The sequence below is a fragment of the Rana temporaria genome, chromosome 8 (assembly GCF_905171775.1).
Source record: "Rana temporaria chromosome 8, aRanTem1.1, whole genome shotgun sequence".
NCBI classification, from domain to species: Eukaryota; Metazoa; Chordata; class Amphibia; order Anura; family Ranidae; genus Rana; species Rana temporaria.
The window spans coordinates 29,465,020-29,489,596 of NC_053496.1; the positions used below are offsets into that span (position 1 = coordinate 29,465,020).

Consider the following 24,577-nt stretch of genomic DNA (forward strand, 5'->3'; position numbering starts at 1 on the left):
AAAGATCATGATGCATTAGTGTGATCAGTAGTTTGTAGAGAGTTTTAAAATAAAGAATGGGGTCTATTTAACGCCTCTCACTCTACATGACAAAACGATCTTTAGTAGTCATAATTTTTGGAAAAACCAAGTGGTGAAATTAAACTAATAATACTGTCTTCAAAAGAAATTGTAGTGATCCCTTAACTTGCTGGTCAGCCATGTTTTTCTCCTCAAGTAAGCTCTGGGGGAACCCTGGTTGAGAAAGGCTGGTCTGGATCTTCTTATCGGATTTTCCTTACCCATGTCACAGCATAGAGGGGAGGATTAATATATAGGACAGCAGGGACGATTTTGTCAGGGTAAGCACTAGCTTGTTCCGTTATGTGCTCTGACACCGTGATCCCTATTTCAGCAACAGATGTGAAGAACAGCAACAAGGCCAAGAACTGCAAGAAAGGGAAGAAGAAAATCATGGTCATGTTTTTATAAATTGTGACTTTATATCAATTTATAGAGTTAATAAATCGCCTACAAAACTAGCTTCCCAAGTCACATGGTCTCATGCTACCAATCATTCCTGGAGAAAATCAACCAGCAATAAGATAAGAGATTGAAAAAGGCCACTCCTTAATAGCTTTCTTACATATGAATCTAAAAGCATTACAAATGGCTATAATTTACCTAAAAAAGCACTGGTATTTGAAATAAACTAATGAAATTGATAAGGCATTTGGTCCTTCAAATAATGAAAACACCCCCCCTCCTCTCTCCTGCACCATGGGCTCTAATAGGCTTCCAAATTAAATCAATATTCGCTGTTGTAACACATATCCTCCTCCCAACCTACCAGGAAGCTGGTTTTGACACTGGTCACCCGATTGGCTAAAAGGACAGGCGATCCATTTGGAAGCCGAGGAGGAGGAGCTGCACAGCGGAAGCCGCCGTGATACAGTGAGGACACAGGAGCCGCTGCCACCACCCATAGGAGCCCGCAATCCCCCGCCCATAGGAGCTCGCAATCCGTTGCCCTTAGGAGCCTGCAAAATGTCCATAGGAGTCCGCAACCCGGCCGTTGCCTCCTGCCCGTAGGAGCCCACCCGCCTGAAACCGATGGGGTCAGTGCCAGGGTAGGTGGGTTCCACCGACCTACCGATCAACCTTTGGGGATAGTTGTGTGCCGCCCCGCCAAAAAAAAAAAAACACCAGCCACCACTGCATCAAAGAGATAATAAAAATCGAAGCATGGGTGGCTGCAAAATAAACTTGTCAATGCATTTTGAAAAAATTTGAATGCATCTCTACCTGACTTTAGGGTCCATGCACACTAGGAGCAGAACAAAATGCTAGAACCTCTGAAAGAAAAAGTGGCATAAAAACTGCCCATAGCAGCTCGTAATGCACAAGAGTTTAGAAGAGTTTAGGAGAGTTTATGGGCATTTGCTTTTATAAGCATTCTTTTTCCAAAAACATTCCCCTCTGCTCATTTTTTCTGCCTGAAAATTCCTCTCAAAAAACGCACTTGTGATGAGGAGTTTTTCTTCTGCCTCTAAGCTCTTCGCCTGAAATATGCCTCTAAACGTCTTAGACCTCGTACACACGATAGGTTAAACAGAGGACAACGGTTTGGTGGACCGTTTTCATTGGTCAAAACTGATCGTGTGTGAGCCCCATAGGTTATTTAACCATCTGTTAAAAAAAAAGCCAACTTGCTTCAAATTTAACCGATGGATTCCTAACCGATGGGAAAAAAACGATCGTTTGTAGGCACAACCATCGGTTAAAAATCCACGCATGCTCAGAATCAAGTCGACGCATGCTTGGAAGCATTGAACTTCATTTTTTTCAGCACGCCGTTGTGTTTTACGTCACCGCGTTCTGACACTATCGTTTTTTAACCGATGGTGTGTAGGCGCGACGGACCATCAGTCAGCTTCATCGGTTAACAGATGACAACGGTCCATCAGACCTTTTTTATCGGATGGACTGAGGCTTTAATGTTCATGAACACAAAAGCCGCGTACACACGATCAGTCCATCCGATGAGAACGGTCCGAAAGACCGTTGTCATCGGTTAACCGATGAAGCTGACTGATGGTCTGATGTGCCTACACATCCATCAGTTAAATAACCGATCGTGTCAGAACGCGGTGACGTAAAACCCAACGACGTGCTGAAAAAAACTAAGTTCAATACTTCAAAGCATGCGTCGACTTGATTCTGAGCATTTACGGGTTTTTAACCGATGCTTTCGCATACTAACGATCGGTTTTGACCTATCGGTTAGGCGTCCATCGGTTAAATTTTAAAGCAAGTTCTCATTTTTTTGACCGAAGGTTAACTGACCAATGGGGCCCACACACGGTCGGTTTGGACCGATGAAAAGGTCCTTTAGTCCGTTTTCATCGTTTTTTTACCGATCGTGTGTACGCGGCCATAGGATAACTTTGAGCTGCTTCTACGGGGAGAAAAAAAACCGCAAAACTGTAGAAGCAGTGTTTTTTTAAGACCAGTGCGTGGACCATCAGGTTTTTCCAGGAGTCACAACAAGACCTTTTGATGCAATTTTGTGTGTTAGCCAAGAAACTGCCTAATTATCTCCAGCGTCTTCAACATTACAAAACAAGTCCAGTAGAATGTGACAAATTACTACTAACTAGACCTTAACCTGTATAAATGAGAACCTTTCTCAGACATCTTAAGTAATGTTTGAATTGGCCACAGCACTTCCAAATACTCCCAGTTTTCGTGTAGGAACTTTCTCTTACTGAAAAAATGATGGCACTTGTATATGAAGCATACATTGAAATCTGAACAGTAGACATCCAAAACCCAAAAAGTAACACTTTTAGCCTCTGGGTCTCACCTGCTTAGCCAGGTACAGTTTAGAATTAGGGGATTTCACTTTGCCCCGTTTGCAGAAGTAGAGTAGCTGCCATGGAGCGAAGAGCCAGAAGAAGATCAGAGGAATCCACACTAAAACAGTCTGGTTAAAACACACTGGAAAGTCCGGATCTGGTCGCTCCAAGTAGGAGGAATTCTGTGAACAAGAGACACGAGACACATAGATAAATACATAACACAGTGCACTTGTTATACAGTATAGGGACTACTTAAAGTACAGTGGAACCTCGGATTGCAAGCATAATCCGTTCCAGGAGAATGCTCGTAATCCAAAGTACTCGCATATCAAAGCGAGTTTCCCCATTGAAGTCAATGGAAACAAAAATAATTTGTTCCACATTGACTTCAATGGCATGCAATACCGCATGCGGCCAGAGGTGGGGGGCGCCGGAGAGCCTCGGGAATACACAAAATGGCCTACAAAACGCAAACCTCAGAAAGGCTTGGGAATTGCGTATTTCCGAGTCTTTACGATCATTTCTGAACTGCTCCGAACGGCGCCGATCAGCTCCACTTGGCTCCCGTGCCCCCCACCTCAGGCCAAATGTGGTACTGCACACCGCTTTGGCTTGAATCCTGCTTGTCTTGTGAGACAACACTCGCAAACCGAGTCAGGATTTTTTTAAATACAGTGCTCGTAGTGCGAAAGGCTTGTTAACCGCGTTACTCGCAATCCAAGGTTCCACTGTATAACTAAAGCCAAAACCTTTGTTTTGGAAAGAGTGCAAATGAATTAGAACATCTGTCAGATTTTCATTCATATCTGTGCCCCTCTCTATTTGTCCTATTTATCATTATTATCGAAAGTAAGAAAATCCCAAATTTTGGGTTGTCTCCAGAAAAGTAATAGAGGAGAAATCTTCTAATGGGGACACTTGTTCTGGTGACCTGGGGGTCCCAAGGAATTCCTTTAATTTGCAGAGATTTTCTCATTTCCTTATGGTTATTGGACAGGAAGTTAAGGTAAATTTCCCCAATAAGACACACATGGCAAAAAAAAACAAAAAAAAAAACAACAGGAGTTATAAAGTTATAATCCTACCTTACTCTATTCAAAATCAAAATCTACTCATAGAACTCAAGGCGTGACGCGCTTTACCCGCACGTCAATCATCTATGCCTCGTCTTAGGAACGCCTACTCCCCAGGGAAGCCGGGGGAAAACAACGATAAGACGGTAAGTACAGCGGAGAAAAAAAAATCCAGCATACTGTCGATGTCAGCAGTATGCTGGATGTAACGGTATATAGATGTTTTAGGGTGAACCCCTGCTTTAACAAAAAAAGTTTTATCTAGAACTGGGCATTGAGGACTCTCTTCTCGTTGCGACACTTTTATGTGGTAGGGTCACCCCGGATTCCGTGGGGGACGTGTTTGGTGGTTATACTGTGAAGCTGCCCGAGTTCCAAAAACTGGGCAGAGTTATGTTATTTATTATAGTTCAAGAATTTCAGTTATGATGGTTGTTTAAATATGAGCTAAACCAATAAAGTGTCACGGCCATTTCTGCCAAATAAACTGGTGTGGTTTTTGTCTTGTATGTTTGTATAGGGGGATTAGGTGGGGGGCGGATGTGGCATACAGATGGATGGATGTCCCATAGTTTTTTAGATTTTAGAATGGGGTGCCTCGAGACTGTCCATAATTTTAAAGGGTGTCTTGAATGAAAAGACATCCTTACATTTACACTAATACAAAAAAATGAAAACTTAATATTGGTTAATATTCAAAGAAAAAAATTAAAACATTATATGGACTTCAGTGAAGAAAGGTAGAGATACTTATTTCTAGTGTTACAGCACGTCTGTAACAAGTTAATTTGTTTGTCTAATCCTAAATCTACTGTGTAAAAAGCATAGATTTTCCATGTGCCTAGCTCCTCTCATATTCATAGGTAGCAGAGGAGACTCTTGCGCCAATCACTGTTAGTGTAAATATTAACGAAAATTCAATTTTCATTGTTTCTGGTAACCAATAAGTAACATGACTGATAAATTCACTGCCTATAAAGGTCGTTTTGTCTTCTATCAAGACCCAATTTACTTTGTATGCAAAAAAAAATTACATAGTTTTCCATATACTTATTTTTATTGTTTTTGAAAATAAGGTAAAGGTACAAAACAGAGCCTCTGGGCATACCCTCGGCTCAAGGTAGTTAAATAACACACATGAACTAAAACAATAGCAGGTGAACCCAAAGCAAAAAATAAATAAAACCCCACCCTTGCTACTCATAGAACTCAAGGAGAATCCCCAGACTTCTAGGGCCAGTATAACAAGAGAAAAATGTATCCTGAGGAATGTATGGGCTGAGATAGCAAAAAACTGTGATTCATGGGGCCATACAATGATCAATTGATCCATAAGGCCTCGTACACACGACCGGATCTGTCCGATGAAAACGGTCCGCGGACCGTTTTCATCGGACATGTCCGCTGCCGGATTTTGGTCTGATGGCTGTACACACCATCAGACCAAATTTCCCGCGGACAGCGAACGCGGTGACGTGGCCGCGCTGTCGCCGCAACGATGACGCGGCGACATGCGCGACCCTGGAAGGTCAATGCTTCCATGCATGCGTCGAATCACTTTGACGCATGCGAGGGCTTTCGGCCGAGCGGACATGTCCGGTGAGTCGTACAGACGACCGAACATGTCCGACGGACAGGCTTCCAGCAGACATGTTTCTTAGCATGCTAAGAAACATTTGTCCGCTGGAAACCTGTCCGCTCGGCCGGGAATCCGGTCCGGTCGGCCGTACAGACGACCGAACATGTCCGCGGAAACTGTATACTGTATGTATTGAAAGTCATAAAATCAAGCAAACATGACAAACATCAATCCAAAAAAGGTGCTCAGTGGACACGTTTCTCACAGACGTGCTTACTCATCACAGGTTTGTGTGAAACGCGTCCAAAATATGTGTGAAACGTGCAACATTTGCTACTTAGTTTGGCAAATCTTTTTATGAGCGAATGGGAGGACAGGTACATATATGGTCAACAGAGAAGTGAACTAATTTTTTACAAAAGGTTTATTGATGATGTATTCTTTATCTAAATCGGACATGAATCTTCATTAGTGCAATTTGTTCAGAGACTCAACCAAAATAATAATAATAATATAAAATTTGAATGTAATTATTTTGGTGTCACAGTTATGCTACACAATCGAGAATTTTCTACGAAGGTGTACTTTAAACCTACTGATAGAAATAGCTTTTTACCTATCCACAGTGGACATCATCCTTCTTGGCTCAGAAATATTCCAAAGGCCAATTTACAAGAATCAGAAGGAACTGTACCAGTGATGAAGATTTTATAATACAATCACAGATTGTTAAGGACCGGTTTGTGGAACAGGGATATGATAAAAGTCGACTAAAAGCACTACCCTACAAGAGGTTAAACAATTTACACAAACTATGTGCGTGATAAAGAAAGCTAAATCTATTGACTTGAGTCATGAATGGGGCTTTATAAGCAACTTTCCCTCACAATATAAAAAAGTGTAAACAATCTTTAGAAAATACTGGCCCATTTTAGGGATGGATAAAGTCTTGAGCAAATCATTACCCAAAGGTCCAAGATTTATTTATAGTAAGGCACCCTCACTTAAAGAGGAGTTCTACCTAAAAATGGAACTTCCGCTTAACCCACTCCTCGCCCCCTTACATGCCACATTTGGCATGTAATTTTTTTGGGGGGGAGTGGGGGCTTCAGGAGAAGGGGACTTCCTGTCCCACTTCCTCCTTCCACCGAGGGGCTGGAAAGGCGATTAGCTTAATCGCCTTTTTACAGCCCCTCCCTGTAGGCGAGCGCCTGTCCAATCGGCATGCGCAGTGGGTGCCCGGCCGTGAAGCCGAAAGCTGTCACTGCCGGGTGCCCACACTAAGAATGAAGACCCCGGCCGGCGAGGGGGGGCGAGGAGCGGAGCCCCGGCCGGCGCGTCGCTGGAGCCGTGGAGCAGGTAAGTGTCAGTTTATTAAAAGCCAGCAGCTACACTTTTTGTAGCTGCTGACTTTTAATAAACTTAAAAAAAAAGGTGGAAAACCCCTTTAAATTCATGAATACGATATTGGACCCTCCAGTGAAACCACTAATGTTTTGGAACAGGGCTGGTTTTTATTCCTGACGCAGATGTCTATCCTGCAGGCAAGTGAATACACATATGAGAGGGATGACCGAATTTAACCGCAAATGACAAAACATTTAAAATTAAAGACCTTATCACATGTAACTCGACTTACGTTGTATACGCACTGCAATGTCCATGCAGTTTGATGAACATAGGTCGCACAAAACATACAGTGGGAAAAAGGGTATCGGGCCAAAGTGTATCAAGGCGCTTTAGGTACCAGCATGATAGAGACCCTATAGGCTTTAAATTTTAGGGTATTGAAATCTCTAAATCCACGTGGAGAGTAGCAAATAGAGTGCGTGAACTCTCTAAATGTAAAACCAAGTGGATTTATTTTACAGATACTCTGTATCCCAAGATGATGAACTTAGAACTGGATCTTAATTGTTTTATCAGTGATTATTAGCTTTTTCAGTTTTTTGGAATACTCCTTTATTGTGTATTTTTGCCAAAATAATTATTTGAAATATTTTAATATCCCTTTTTATTTTAACAAAATATTTTTAAATATGTTTATTTTAACCTGGTGCTAAGGACTTTGATTGTCTTTTAATGTGATATTTTTATTAAAGTTTTAAAATATATATATATATATTTTTAAAAGATATATTTTATCCATGAATTTATAATGTTACATTATAAATTATGTCTGATTATTATAGCATTAATATAAATGAGAATTTATTATTATCATTAGGTTTTTCTATATGACCTTTATTATTCAATGATGAGTGTTTATAAGTATGATATACTGTTTGACACTATGGGGGCTATTTACGAAAGGCAAATCCAGTTTGCACTTTGCACTTGAAATTCCCCCGAAAGTGCACTTGGACTGTAGATCTGAGGATTAGATCTGAAATGAGGGGAAGCTCTTCTGATTTTATCATCCAATCATGTGCAAGCTTACATGCTGTTTTTTATTTTCCTTGCATGTCCCCCTCAGATCGAAAGCGACTGCACTTCCAAGTGCACTCTCAGTGCAATTTCAAGTGCACTTGCACTTGTAGTGCAAAGTGGATTTGCCTTTCGTAAAAAAATGTGAAGACATCCGCGTTACTCATCCTATAATGTGGATGATTTTTGATATATTATTTCTATATTAATTGCTTTGAATTATTAGCATTTTTTAGACATACATGAAACAATTGATTAATAGCGCGAAAGGCCGATCGCAAGAATATAAATCTATTTTTTTCTTTTAGTAAATCATATTAGGAATACTGTCAGTACAGCATACTAATAAGTGTCTGCAGATGATAGCAAAGCTGCATGTTACTGGATGAGTAGATGTGCGGGTGCCTTTGCAATTGTAGTGTAGTGTGATATTTAATACGCCGGTGAATGAATTAGTTCCCCGTCTGAACACACATCGGAGTATAGGATATAGTGTTTTTATGTGACAAGTGAGGGGTTAAAATCCCTTCCTTGCATTAGTATTTATTGGATGAGCTGTGCTGTGTGGTCACGCCCTCTGATGAAGTGAGTACGACACGCGCCTCAGGGCTGGACCACACAGCCATCCAACCTGTCTATTGACAATCAGCTCAACCCGGGTACGCCGCTGTATGAAGTGCCCCATCTAGTGGTGAGAGCTGAGATTGTCTTTGACAGGATTGTTTATCGAAACGCTTATACACATCATTTGTTTGTGCGAGTGTAACCTGTATAGGGGGGGGTTACCTCTCTCTTTTTTTATTAAATACATTTTATAGTCTTTACGGAATTACGCTATGTGTACTTGTGTTTCTCTTGTCATGAGTGACACATAGATGGAGTAATCTGTACTTGCCGCTCTGAGAAAGGATTACCTTATGAGCCTCTATCCAACTTTTATTTGACAAAGTAACCTGTACCTGCGGCTCCAAGAAAGGATTATTTTATGAGCCTATATCCACCTTTTATTTGGTGAGTGCATTACCTTAGGGGGGTTAGGGCACGAGGTGTGGTGACGGCTGGAACACAGGACACAGATCGTGTGTGAACATATTTATCAATTTAACTGCATATAAGATTGTATTATATGATCATCGGGGTGTCTATTATTAAAGACTTTTTTCTATTGGACTTTTAGCGCCGCTAATACTGGAATCCTGTTTCAGTATACCCATTACATTTGATTTATGATTATAGTGGCAGCTTTACTATTTATATGTAGCGCTAGGAGTAGTTGTGTGCGTTTATTTTATATCCTCATTATTACACCATTACTGTATATAAAATAATAATATCAAAAATAAAGGGAAAAACAAGATCGGGCAAAGGGGAAGTAGTCAATTGGAGGACCAAACCATGATATTCATATGCCATACAAATTTTGATAGTACAAGAATTATATAATAGTAAAAATTAACCCTCTTAGCACTATAAAATTGATAAAAATACTTTAAAAGGGACAACGTCGTCACTCTAAAATATTGGACACACAGGACATTTCTGCAGAAATGAAAAATAACTGCATATAACATGGAGCTCGTCTTTTTCCTTTATACCGCAGCCACAGTGGTCTATAGGTGGATTTATCCAGAAAACATATACATACTGATCCCTTCCGGGTAAATTGTATGCTCCATATGTTATATATTTCCACCTAAATTGACCAATTCATGGACTACAGGTCCATGGCTCCTGGGTAATTAAGGGAATTTAACACCGGTGCTTTTTGTGAGAATATCTAAGGATCTCTCCTGGACTGATTTTTGTATTACTGCATGCTTATTGCACTACAGCTTTTTGCATACGGAATCATTAATGGTGTTAAAGGGGTTGTAAAGGAAAACATTTTTTCATAATTAGCATCCTTTACCTGCAGACATTCCTCTTTTCACTTCCTCATTGTTTGTTTTTGCTGAGAAGTCGCTCTATTTATTCTCTGTTCTGTTCACTTCCTGCTTGTCTGATTTTACTGACCACCGTGATGGGAGGCTTTACTGCGGTGGTCAGTAACGTGCTCGCCCCCTCCTGGGAACTACATCTGTGCGGTAGGACGCTCTCTACGTGTTAGAGACTTCAAGGAGGTGTGAATTACTGGGTGTGCCACAATGCATACTGGGAAATGTAGTTCTTACATGAACGAGCGCCGCAAACAGGAAGTGAATGAGAGAACAGAAACTAGAATGCCAGAGGTGATATAGATGAAGGAATTTAATAGGAATTTACTCTTTTTTTAACATAATCATTACACTATTCTGTCTGTCTACCTTGCAGACATTAATTTTAGGCCAATTTATTTTTTCCTTTAAATTCCCTTATTTACCCAAGCATACAATTTACCCGGAAGGGATCAGTATGTATATGTGCTCTGGATAAATCCACCTATAGACCACTGTGGCAAAAAGGAAAAAGACGAGCTCCATGTTATATGCGGTTATTTTTCATTTCTGCAGAAATGTCCTGTGTGTCCAATATTTAAGAGTGACGACGTTGTCCCTTTTAATATATTTTTATCAATTTTATACTGCTAAGAGGGTTCTTTTTCACTATTATATAATTTTTTGTACTATTAAAGTTTGTATGGCATATGAATACCATGGTTTGGTCCTCCAATTGACTACTTCCCCTTTCCCCCCTTCTTGTTTTTCCCTTTATTTTTGTGGAGGTACCCCGTCTTATATTGACTAATACGTTTATTTTTTGCCCAAAAATTTGCAGTAGTTTGAGATCCATCTTTTAATCATTTTTCGAAATAAAATAATAATAGCCCCAGCAAAGTACGAACAGCTCTGGTGGGGACCAAGGCCTCCACCAGCCCAAGGAGGCCCATATAGTTATTCTTAAAGCAGAGGTTCACCCTAAAACATTTTTCTAACATTACATTGTGCTCACCTGCAACATTGACAGTATGCGTTTGTTTTTTTTGCTGTACTTACCGTCGTATAGCTATTCCCCCCCCCCCCCCGGTTTCCGAGTAGTGGCTCCCGTGGGACTGGGCGTTCCTATGCAGCAGGTAAGTGATTGACGTGATGACAAAAACAACCCCCCGTCGCATAAGGAGCGTCACGAGTTGCCGAAAGAAGCTGAATGTTGGTGCGCAGGCGCCGTATAGCGCCGTATAGAGCCGACTCGCAGTTCGGCTTCTTTCGGCAACTCGTGACGCTCCTTATGCGACGGGGGGGTCGTTTTTGTCATCACGTCAATCACTTACCTGCTGCATAGGAACGCCCAGTCCCGCGGGAGCCACTACCCGGAAGCCGGGGGGGGAAATAGCTATACGACGGTATGTACAGCAAAAAAAAAAAACGCATACTGTCAATGTTGCAAGTGAGCACAATGTAATGTTAGAAAAATGTTTTAGGGTGAACCTCCGCTTTAAACAAATTTGGAATCATAACTTTATTTCATAATATAAGAAAAATTTGCTAAATATTGTACATATATGGTTAGTGTGAATCTTAACAAAAATATACTGGTACATTTTTATTGTTTCCGGTTACCAAAAAAAAATACGATACGTTCACCCCCCCATAAAGGTCTTTTGCTTTCCATCAAGCCCCAATATTCCTTCATTAGTGAAACATTCCATAATTGTCCATATAGATATTGTTTAAAAATGTGTCATTATTGTACCAGAAGTATAAGCAATCACATCTTTATAACATATTTATTCCATAATATAAGGATATTTTGCAAAATATTTGAAATATATTTTTTGGTGCCTTATGTAATATGTCCCTATAAGAAAGAAGGACCATAATATAAAGACAATTTGAAGAATATTTAAAATATATTTCGGTGCCTTGTGTAATATATTCCAATAACAAAGTTGAACCATAACATATGGACAATTTATGAAATATTTTACATATATATATATTAAGGTGCTAAATATTTGAAATATATATTTTTTGGTGCCTTATGTAATATGTCCCTATAACAAAGTAGGACCATAATATAAAGACAATTTGAAGAATATTTAAAATATATTTCGGTGCCTTGTGTAATATATTCCAATAACAAAGTCGAACCATAACATATGGACAATTTATTAAATATTTTACATATATATATATTAAGGTGCTAAATATTTTAAATATATATTTTTTGGTGCCTTATGTAATATGTCCCTATAACAAAGAAGGACCATAATATAACGACAATTTGAAAAATATTTAAAATATATTTCGGTGCCTTGTGTAATATATTCCAATAACAAAGTCGAACCATAACATATGGACAATTTATGAAATATTTTACATATATATATATTAAGGTGCTAAATATTTGAAATATATATTTTTTGGTGCCTTATGTAATATGTCCCTATAACACAGAAGGACCATAATATAAAGATAATTTGAAGAATATTTAAAATATATTTCGGTGCCTTGTGTAATATATTCCAATAACAAAGTTGAACCATAACATATGGACAATTTATGAAATATTTTACATATATATATTAAGGTGCTAAATATTTGAAATATATATTTTTTGGTGCCTTATGTAATATGTCCCTATAACAAAGAAGGACCATAATATAAAGATAATTTGAAGAATATTTAAAATATATTTCGGTGCCTTGTGTAATATATTCCAATAACAAAGTCGAACCATAACATATGGACAATTTATGAAATATTTTACATATATATATATTAAGGTGCTAAATATTTTAAATATATATTTTTTGGTGCCTTATGTAATATGTCCCTATAACACAGAAGGACCATAATATAAAGACAATTTGAAGAATATTTAAAATATATTTTGGTGCCTTGTGTAATATATTCCAATAACAAAGTTGAACCATAACATATGGACAATTTATGAAATATTTTACATATATATATATTAAGGTGCTAAATATTTGAAATATATATTTTTTGGTGCCTTATGTAATGTCCTTTTAACAAAGAAGGACCATAATGTAAAGACAATTTGAAGAATATTTAAAATATATTTCGGTGCCTTGTGTAATATATTCCAATAACAAAGTCGAACCATAACATATGGACAATTTATGAAATATTTTACATATATATATTAAGGTGCCTTATATAATATATCCCAATAACAAAATGGGGCCATATTATAAGTACAAATTACAGTAAAAAAAAATAACCAATACTAATTACAAAAAAGGAGCCCAAAATATAAAAAGCATAAAACAACGAAGAGACTTACCCAGAAGACAGACCCACAATATTTATCTAGAGCCTGAGACATGGTTGGAGGTGGACTGATGGCTCCTAGGCTCTGTATCCCGATATTGGCTTGTGTTGTTGTGTTATAAGTTCTTCATGGCTTATGGAAGAAGCAGTGATCACACTCAGTGATTCAGCAGGTTAAAAGTCCCCTCCACCCAACCTGGGATGTTTTACTCAGAAAAGGGCATTTCAGTGCAGAACAGTCCTATTGGACTTGACTTGAGTTAAAAGTTAACTATGATGTTTAGGAGTCCACAGTTTAGAATGGAGTGGGCGGCTCCTCCACTAATCTCCCTACTCTGCAGGATACAGAAGTGATCGTCATTTTTTATAATTTAACTAATTGCTCATTAAGTCCGCTGCTGGGTTCCTTGCCCACAACCCCTTGCTATTCTACAGTGCCCAGTCTAGTGATGTATTCAGGTCTCATGATGATACTGTTAAAAAAAAAAAATTGTAGAGGATTGTGTAACAATAATTAAATGATTTGCAAAGCTCAAATATTAAATATCTCAAAAATTTTCATTGCAGATCAGACACAACTCTTCGGTATGGAAAAAAAAAAAGTCTGAAAGAGCCCTAGAAATTGCTTGTAACTACAGTATTATGTTAAAGTGTTTTCAAATTCAGATTTGTATTACTGTACTTTTTGTTGAGGTCGTTTAAAGACAATCCTATGCTGTTTTAATTTTTCAAAAAGGAGAGATGTTATTTCAGGGTTTGACAAATTTGTTTGGAATCTAGGAGCCAGCTAAAAAAGTTAGGAGCCAGGAAACGCGCCCCGTCCCGCCGAGCTTGCGCGCAGAAGCGAACGCATACGTGAGCAGCGCCCGCATATGTAAACGGTATTCAAACCACACATGTGAGGTATCGCCGCGATTGGTAGAGCGAGAGCAATAATTCTAGCCCTAGACCTCTTCTGTAACTTAAAACATGCAACCTGTAGAATTTTTTAAAACGTCGCCTATGGAGATTTTAAAGGGTAAAAGTTTGTCGCCATTCCACGAGCGGACGCAATTTTGAAGCTTGATGTGTTGTGTATCAATTTACTTGGCGTAACATTATCTTTCACAATATAAAAAAAAATTGGGCTAACATTACTGTTGTCTTATTTTTTTATTAAAAAAAGTGTATTTTTTGCCCAAAAAAGTGCGCTTGTAAGACCGCTGCGCAAATACAGTGTGACAGAAAGTATTGCAATGACCGCCATTTTATTCTCTAGGGTGTTAGAATAAAAAATATATATATTGTTTGGGGGTTCTAATTAGAGGGAAGGAGATGGCAGTGAAAACACTGGGGAAGCTCCATTAGAATTGCTGGATTGCTGGTTTACTTGGCATGCCAACGGCCACCACAAGATGGTGCCAGATCACAGAAGGAAGCTTAGGCCTGCAGAAGCCACGGCCTCAATTACCGGACGGCGTGGCCCGCCGCGATCATGCTGCGGGGAGGAGGGGGTGCACGGAGGCACAGGATGGTGTATCCTGTGTCTCTGTGCGCCCCCGCCACGCGATTGCGTCGGGCCGCGCCGGTAATTGAGGCCGCAGCTTTGCGGCCTTCTGCAGGCCTAAGCTTCCCCGGGCGCCAGGTCGCTAATTTTAGTCGCAATTGCGACCGGGTGCCCGGATTTTGTCGAGCCCTGTGTTATTTTATAAAATAAATCTTTTATTTTTTGGGGGGATTTAGCAGGGGGGTTGTCAGACCTCTGCAGAGAGATCACTGCTTCCATATGTCCCTTGTGTCTGGGACACAGTGTCGTGATGAATGACATCCCCACCTTCTATATTTACCTACAGCATAACGTGAGATGTGTATACTATGGGCCAGATTCTCGTATCTCCGCACAATTTTGGGCAGGCGTAACGTATCTGATTTACGTTACGCCTCTGCAACTTACACGGGCAAGTGCTGTATTCTCAAAGCACTTGCTCCGTAAGTTGCGGCGGCGTAGCGTAAATCGGCCGGCGTAAGCCCGCCTAATTGAAATTTGGATCAGGGGGGCGTGTTTTATGTAAATCTACTGTGACCCGACGTGATTGATGTTTTTCCCGAACGGCGCATGCGCCGTCTGTGGAATTTCCCAGTGTGCATTGCTCCAAAGTACGCCGCAAGGACGTCATTGGTTTCGACGTGAATGACGTCCAGCCCCATTCACGGACGACTTACGCAAACTACGTAACTTTTTCAAATTTTGACGAGGGAACGACGACCATACTTAACATTGCTACGCCGCACTTATGCCTCATATAGCAGGGGCAACTATACCCCGGGAAAAGCCTAACGTAAATGTCGTAACTTTACTGCGTCGGCCGCGTGTACAATCGGGAATTTGCGTATCTAGCTAATTTGCATACTCGACGTGGAATTCGACGGAAGCGCTACCTAGCGGTCAAAAAGAAATGCAGTTTAGATCCGACGGCGTAAGAGACTTACGCCTGTCGGATCTAATGGATATCTATGCGTAACTGATTCTAAGAATCAGTCGCATAGATACGACGGGTCAGATTAGGACTTACGACGGCGTACATGGCGCTGCGCCATCGTAAGTCCTTTGAGAATCTGCGCCTATATGTGTATACTATAAATCAGTGGTCTCCAAACTTTGACCCTGCGGCCCTTTGCTTGCTATTATCTTGCCCTTGGAGCACTATTACATCCACTGATATCAAAAATGGGGCATAATTCCACCCATTGACACAATTTCTCCCAATGACACATATGATGGGGCACAATTCCTCCTATTGACACTAACAACAGGGTACAGTTCCTCCCAATGACACCAACAATGTGGCCAAATGACATCCTTGATGGGGCACAATTCCTCCCAATTACACTAACATTGGAGCACAATTCCTTTCACTTACACCAAAGATGGGGCATTGTTTACTCCCAATGATGCTGGGACTTTTTCTGCTCCCAATGTCCACAGTCTGACACCCCCCCCCCCCCCCAAAGTCTGAAGGACAGTAAATTGGTCCTTTGTATATTATTATTTAGGTACTTATATAGAGCTGTCAATTTACGCAGCGCTTTACATATACATTGTGCATTCACATCAGTCCCTACCCTCAAGGAGCTTACAATCTAAGGTCCCTTACTCATATTCATATACTAGGGCCAATTTTAGGCAGAAGCCAATTAACCTATCAGCATGTCTTTGGAGTGTGGGAGGAAACTGGAGAACCCGGAGGAAACCCACGCAGGCACAGAGAGAACATTCAAACTCCAGACAGGTAGTTTTTGTGGTTGGGATTCGAACCAGCTAGGCGAGAGTGCTACCCACTACACCACTGTGCCGCCCATATAGAAAGTTTGGAGACCCCTGCTATATATGATCATGTGAGAGGAATGGTTCTTTATCAGTATGTGATTTGCCACATTGATTACACATTGTCTTTGTATATACTGACCTATGTATGTTTTTTTAGAGATCCTTCTGATACACTAATACCACCACCCCCCTGAGGAAGACTCAATAAGTCGAAACGCATCTGTATGCATGTCATCAGGATCATAATAATTTTTTTTTTTTTTTACAACTTGCTACCATCTACTGTTTCATAATATGTGGTATTTTTATGCTATCATGTCTTATGTTTTAAAGATGTTTGTCCGGGAGTCCTTTTAATGGTTATCTCAATAAATACTTGATCTTACTGGCACCATGGTCTAATGCCCTGTACACACGATCGGTTCATCCGATGAAAACCGACCGATGGATTTTTTCATCAGATATCCGGTGAAGCTGACTTTCATCAGTCTTGCCTACACACTATCAGTTAAAAATCTGATCGTGTCAGAACGCGGTGACGTAAAACACGACGACGTGCTGAGAAAAATGAAGTTCAATGCTTCCGAGCATGCGTCGACTTGATTCTGAGCATGCGTGGATTTTTGACCGATGGATTTCCCCACAGACGATCGTTTTTTTAACCATCAGAAAATTTTAAAACAGGTTCTATTTTTTCTCACCGATGGGAAAAAAAACGATGGGGCCCACACACGATCAGTTCGCCCGATGAAAACAGTCCATCGGTCCGTTTTCATCAGACGAACCGATCGTGTGTACAGGGCATTACAGTTTTCTGGGTATCAAAAAGCCCCTTCATTTTCTCCCTTGTGGTATTCTCTTTTGTCAATTTGGGACTGATACCGAAGTTGTTTTCTGTTCATAGCTATTTTATTGATGGTTTAATACTGCTTCCACATGCTCTGCAGTATGGTGGCAGTGGACAGGCTTTTCTACCCCGGCTGTGGCTGTTCTCCAATGAAAATCAACTGTAAAGCCCTGTACACACGATCGGTTTGTCCGCTGAAAACCGACCGATGGACTGTTTTCATCGGACAAACCGATCGTGTGTGGGCCCCTATCGGTTTTATTTCCATCGGTGTAAAAAAATAGAACATGTTTTAAATTTTTCCTATGGATAAAAAAACGATAGAAAAATCAGATCGTCTGTATGGAACTCCATCAGTCAAAAATGTACGCATGCTCAGAATCAATTCGACACATGCTTGGAAGGATTGAACTTTTGGACGCGATCGGATTTTTGACTGATGGTGTGTAGGCAAGACTGATGAAAGTCAGCTTCATCGGATATCTGATGAAAAAATCCATCGGATTAGATTCCATCAGATATCCGATCGTGTGTACAGGGCTTAAGACTTTGCACACCTTTGGTTTTGATGCACCTGTAAGGCCGGGTACTCACGAGCAAACATGTACGGTGAAACCGGTCCGTCGGACCGTTTTCACCGTACATGCCTGCCAGAGGGCTTCTGTACGATGGTTGTACTAACCATCGTACAGAAGTCCGCGTGTAAACACTACGCGGGGCGTGTCCGCGTCGTCGCCGCGACGATGACGTGGCGATGACGCGGGCGGGCCTGCCATTTAAATGCTTCCACGCATGCGTCGAAGTCATTCGACGCATGCGAGGGACGGCGGGCGCTCGGACATGTACGGTAGGTCTGTACTGACGACCGTACATGTCCGAGCGGGCAGGATTCCAGCGGACGGTTTTAAACACGTCCAGGAATATTTGCCCGCTGGGAAAAGGCCCGGCGGGCAAATGTTTGCTGGAATTCGGCCCGCTCGCGCCTACACACGACCGAACATGTATGCTGAAACTGGCCCGCGGACCAGTTTCAGCATACATGTTTGGTCGTGTGTACGGGGCCTAACATATTTCGCTGATTTAAACTGAAAATTTAGTTGGGCTTTAATATTCTTAAAATCAATTTGGGACATCAGTTGTACAAAACTGAAAATACATTAGATGGGTTCACTCAGGATGACTAAGCAATCCAATGAGTTTTTAGAAAAAGTTGCAATGTCATCTCATTAGCGAAAAGATCTAAACTCGGCTCCTCTCTGCCTCCATAAACAGAGGGAGGGCCTGGGGGTCCAATGTGCACACAGACGGGCAAGTCACCCGTCAGTTAATAATTAGAGAGGGAAAGTAATCACTCTTATCACTTCTTCAAAAATTGCAAACCTTCACCTAGAATAAATCACACAATTTGTACCACTATCATAGCTGCAGACAACAGTGAGGTTGTGTAACACAGTGAGGTTGTGTATATGTTCTGGAACATGGAGTTCTTATTCAAGTCTAAAAATGATTACAATGGCCCGGATTCAGGTAGATTTGCCCCTTAGTTACGGAGGCGCAGGGCAGCGTTTTTGCCCTGCACCCCCGCAAATTTCCTGCGCTACCCGCGATTCACGGAGCAGTAACTCCGTAAATTGCGTGTGCGCTGTGTAAACTTGCCCTGCGTAAGGGCGCCTAATGTAAATGATCCCGTAGGGGGCGGGAATCATTTAAATTAGGCGCGCTCCCGCGCCGAGCGTAGAGCGCATGCTCCGTCGGGAAACTTTCCCAACGTGCATTGCGGCAAATGACGTCGCAAGGACTTCATTTGCTTCAAAGTGAACGTGAATGGCGTCCAGCGCCATTCACAAATCACTTACGCAAATTACGTAAAATTCGAATGTCGCGACGTGGGAACGACGGGTATACTTTAGCATTGGCTGCCCCTGCTATTAGAAGGGGCAGCCTTACGCTAAACACGCCATACGGAAACGACGTAAATTGCGTACGCAGGGCTCGCGCAACATTGTGAATCGGTGTTAGTATGCAATTTGCATACTATACACTGAGCACAATGGGAGCGCCCCCTAGCGGCCATCGCAAGAATGCAGCCTAAGATATGCGTGGCATAAGAGCCTTAAGCCACGCAGATTTTAGGCTGCAGACGGCGTTACGATGTTCCTGAATCAGGAGCATTCGTAGCGCTGGGGCAAGTAAGCAATTGCGCTGTGTAACCTATGGTTACACAGGCGCAATTGCTTCTTGAATCCGGGCCAATATAAATAGACAAAAATGGCAATTATCCTTCCAGGCCCTCCAGGGCAGGGGCCTCCAAAACAAAGACAAGTGATGTGTTACAGATGGACCCTTTGATAAATTCCTAGGAGTTTTTGGTCTTTAACCACTTGCCGACCGCTGCACGCTGATATACGTCAGCAGAATGGCAGCGGTGGGCAAATAGACGTACCTGTACGTCCCCTTTAAGAAGCCTGTGGTGGGCGCACGCGTGACCATGCCCGCGGGACCCGCGGACTCGATGTTCAAGGCATTTCCCTGTTCTGCCTAGTGACAGGACAGTGATCTACTGCTCCGTGTTATCGGGAGCAGTGATCACTATAGTGTCACTTGTAGCCCATCCTCCCCCCACAGTTAGAATCACTTGTTAGGACACACTTAACCCCTTCGTCGCCCCCTAGTGTTAATCCTTTCCCTGCCAGTGTCATTTGCAAAGTAATCAGTGCATTTTTATAGCTGTATAAATGACAAATGGTCCCAAAATAGCGTCAAAAGTGTCTGATGTGTCCGCCATAATGTCGCAGTCACGATAAAAATCGCAGATCGCCGCCATTACTAGTAAAACAAAAAAAATGCCATAAAACTACCCCTATTTTGTAGAAGCTATAACTTTTGCGCAAACCAATCAATAAACGCTTATTGATTTATTTATTTTTACCAAAAATATGTAGAAGAATACATATCGGCCTAAACTGAGGGAAAAAAACGTTTTTTTTTTATACATATTTTTGGGGGATATTTATTATAGCAAAAAGTAAAAATATTGCTTTTTTTTTTTTTAATTGTCGCTCTACTTTTGTTTATAGCGCAAAATAACTGTTTCCCGATTGGCCAAAGCATCGGGCGAACCTATTGGCGGAAGAGGAGACACATGGAGGAAGCTGAAAGAACGGACACCGGAACCGCCGTGGCCGCTGCCCACCCTCCAGGAGAGGACACCACAGACCCACCAAAGGAGCTGGTAAGTGCCAGACTGCCCGTGCGCATGGGGGGGTGCTGTTTCAGTGCAGTACCATGCCTCCGGGGTGGTGGTGGTGTTTGCCGCCCCACCAAAAGAAGAACCCACCGGACTTACCTGTCCACGAATCCAGCAATGTCGGCACCCCAGCTGTCTCTATTTTTCCATTGGGTGTCGGGTGATGCTGCCACCATTGCCGGTAAGGGATTTTAATTTAATAGAAATTTAATTCAGCAAGTCCTTGTACTCATCAGAGTATACAAATTTGTGTCAGTAGAACCACGTCTTGAGGAATTTATCACAGAGGCCTCTCTCAGTGGCCACCAAGTCCTCTATCTCCTTAATTTGGACCACTCTTTTAAACCAGACGGCGATGGGCGAAGCCTGTGCCTGCTTCCAAAAGAGCAGCAAGTCTCAACCTTTTGAATACAGAGGAACCCTTAAAATAACTTTCTGGTCTCAGGGAACCCCTGCTAATAATTACCATATCTATAACTCAGCGAGGTGTGGCCAAGACAGGCATGTGAGAGGATGCATCTCCCACAGCTCCCGGCATTAATCCGGTACCAATCCTACCCCAGCCGACTGACCGATCCAACACCGACATATTATTATTATTATTATTATTATTATTATACAGAATTTATATAGCGCCAACAGTTTGCGCAGCGCTTTACATCAGGGAAGACAGTACAGTCACAATACAATCAATACAGGAGGGATCAGAGGGCCCTGCTCGTTAGAGCTTACAATCTAGAGATATGCTGACAGCCAGTGCTCCAGAGACCACTGTTATCACCGCCGGCCCTCTGTACCAGAGGGATGACCCGCAAAGAACAGGCTAAGCTCCAAGATGGCGCCACTGCGCTTGCTGTGAAGGGAACACCTCGTGGCCAGGACAAGCAAGAAAGCTATCCAAACCCCTCAGCAAAGATCCCCCCAAGGACATGGTTTATTATGCCCAAAAGCTGTCTGGGGCTCTGGGGACGGAGCAGCCTTCCCGATCGGGGGACCCACAACATAAGCAGCCTGATGTGCAGACAGACACTGTCCCCGGATCACTGGGGAGAGAAGGAGAGGGACCAGGCAGAATCCATGTTAGTGGACACCCAGGCTCCAGGCGCACAGGACACAGTGCAACCCACCCTGGCAGACATCCTTAGGGCTGTGAACAACTGCACAGCGTCCGTTAACACCTTAAAGGAGCAGTTTGGGGGTCTAAGGGAGGATGCGTCATTACTAAGGAAAGACATGCAAAAGATCCATGAACGCACCACGGCTGTGGAGAGCAGAGACAGTGAAGTGGAGGATCAGATACAGTCCATGGCCCAAGACACCAGGGCCTCGCTGCAGCAGGCTCGGGACGCAAATGATCGTGTGGAAGATATGGAAAATCGTCTAAGACAAAATAATGTGTGCATAGTGGGTCTACCAGAGCGGGTGGAGGGAAGAGACCCCACTACATATGTGGAGAACTGGCTGATCAAAATTTTTGTCAAAAATGCATTTTCACCATTCTTTGCGGTGGAACGTGTACACAGTGCCATCTCGCCCACCTCAGCCAGGAGGCCCTCCCAGATCCACCCTAGCAAGACTACTTCAATACCGTGATAGCGAGGCGGTGCTGCGCCAAGCTTGGGAGCGAGCGAATATTCAACATAATGGCAGCAGGGTGTTTTTTATCGGGATTTCTCAGCAGAGGTCCAGAGGCGCAGGGCCAAATTCACTAATGTCAAACGCCTGCGACTCCTGCAACTACCCTACGCCATGCTGTACCCAGCAAAGCTCTGCATAGTGGTCAGGGGCCAGGCGCAGTTCTTTGAGTCAGCCAAGGAGGCTTCAGCATGGCTGGAGCGCAAGGAGCAAGCACTGCCATATCTACAACTCATGATACAACAGCGTGATGGTCAGTAGGAAGAATGCTCTTTACTCTTGTGGGAGGAATTCCTCCTTCCAGATTAATAAGGTCAGTGGTGTCAGTGGGAACCTACAGAGGAAGAAACTGCTCATTGCTCAAGGAACCTCTGGAAAAACTCTGGAGTTCCATGGAACCCTGGTTGACAAACCCTGGTTTAATGTTTTCTTTCTGGCAGAGTGTGCCTTGGCTTCCCCTAGGTGAGGTCAATGCCTGGTGAGCTAAATCATTTTAAAACTGGCACACACCTCTATTATGAGGCCACTTAATGCTGCTTTCTGCAGGCGATTGGACCAAAAGTTTGAATAGTCTCAGAAAATCCAGTACACAAGAGGACCTGACCCAGGGTCTGATATTTATCATAGTGAGCTGGTGTCTGAGAATTATCAAGCTCCTTAATATCACAGACAATTGTGGGCTATGCTGTTTAGGAAAGATATAATGAGGTAGTAATCTGGGATGGCGATACAGCCAGGCATGTGTACAAAAATGATTAATCTGGGCAACAAAACCTTAGTTTCCATACATACTGTACATAGTTCATAGACACAGTCTGCAATGACACAGTATTATCCTATACAACCAGGGGAACAGTCTCTATGTCATCTCTGGAGCAATCAAGCAGACTATCTGCTGTAAATCATCACTAAGATTTGTAGAGCAGGACCTGACCCATTCACAAATAAACACACAAGAAGCTTTTCTGAAAACCTGGCGGCACTGGCATATGTTTATGTTTTTGGAGAAGGGCAAAAGGTTGATGGCTGGGGTGAAGTGAAGGAGTTGTGCTGCTCTCCCTTCCCTCATTTCCTTAGATCTCAAGGGTTCCCTAGTGGCTTTCCCTTTTTTTTTTTTTGTGTCCTCTTTAGCTATCGCGGACTGGGCATTATTCCCCTGTTTTTGTTTTCCACTTCCATTCTCTTTACCCATGATATATATGAGCCAACTGCTCCCGCCCAGAGGCGTTGCTAGGGGGGTGCGGGGGGTGCGGTCCGCACCGGGTGACACCCGCTTTTTCTGACATGCCCAGTCTGCCCTGTGCAATCCCAGCCTGCCCTGTACCACCCCAGCCTGCTCTGTGCCACCCCAGCCTGCCCTGTGCCACCCCAGCCTGCCCTGTACCACCCCAGCCTGCCCTGTACCACCCCAAACAGCCCTATACCACCCCAGCCTGCCCTGTACCCCCCCAAACAGCCCTGTACCACCCCAGCCTGCCCTGTACCACCCCAAACTTTCCCATGCCACCCCAACTTGCCCTGTGCCACCCTAACTTGCCCTGTACCACCCCAATCTGCCCTATGCCCCCATAACTTGCCCTGTACCACCCCAACCTGCCCAATGCCACCCTAACTTGCCCTGTTCCACCCCAACCTTTCCCATGCCATCCCAACTTGCCCTATGCCACCCTAACTTGCACTATACCACCCCAACCTGCCCTGTACCACCCTAACTTGCCCTATACCACCCCAACCTGCCCTATGCAACCCTAACTTGCCCTATACCACCCCAAACTACCCTATATCACCCCAACATGCCCTATACCACCTTAACCTGTCCTATACCACCCCACTATACCAATCTGCCACTATACCACTCTATACTACCCTAACCTGCCCTATATTATCATTTACAGGGGCTGATTTGGGGTGCGCCCCATGCCCGTGCGCTGCCTGCTTGGTGCTGGGCAGCCTAGACCGAGGGGGGTGACACCATGTTTTACCGCACCGGGTGACACCAACCCTAGTGACGCCACTGCTCCCGCTCTCTGCACAGCCCGGTGCTTCAGTAAACACTGGATGGGCAGAGCAGAGAGTCGGTGACGAAGAGTCGTTCTCTGCTCACTGAAAACCAAGAACCGAGTGATTACTCGGTTGTTAGTCCTAGAAGCAGCGGGAGACAGATGCAGCATCACAGCGATGCTGCATCCCCCTAGTTGAGTATGGATGTTTTTTTTTTATGTTTTCCACCCAGATGATTATGATGCAATTTATTTTTTGAACTGTTTAATACTTCTCTTTACTAAAGTCTATAAATAAATAAATAAACACGTCTCCAGCGGTCCTCCTCAAAAGAGTTAGTGACACACACAGTTGATGCAGTTTGTGTACGGTTCAATATTTACACTTGCCTTGGGACCCCGAAGGAAC

At 42.7% G+C, this 24,577-nt stretch overlaps 1 protein-coding gene across 1 annotated transcript in view; it reads right to left on the minus strand.

Annotated features, from left to right (window-relative positions):
- ABCC2 (ATP binding cassette subfamily C member 2) overlaps positions 1 to 13,380 on the minus strand; it is a 99,648-nt gene extending 86,268 nt beyond the window's left edge. Inside the window, exons 1-3 of the mRNA XM_040361459.1 lie at positions 13,146 to 13,380; positions 2,846 to 3,019; positions 282 to 428 (exon numbers count right to left, since the gene is read on the minus strand). Of these exons, the coding sequence (XP_040217393.1) occupies positions 282 to 428; positions 2,846 to 3,019; positions 13,146 to 13,187 (363 nt within the window). The 5' untranslated portion in view covers positions 13,188 to 13,380. The remainder of the gene's footprint in view (positions 1 to 281; positions 429 to 2,845; positions 3,020 to 13,145) is intronic.
- Positions 13,381 to 24,577: the final 11,197 nt, after the last annotated feature.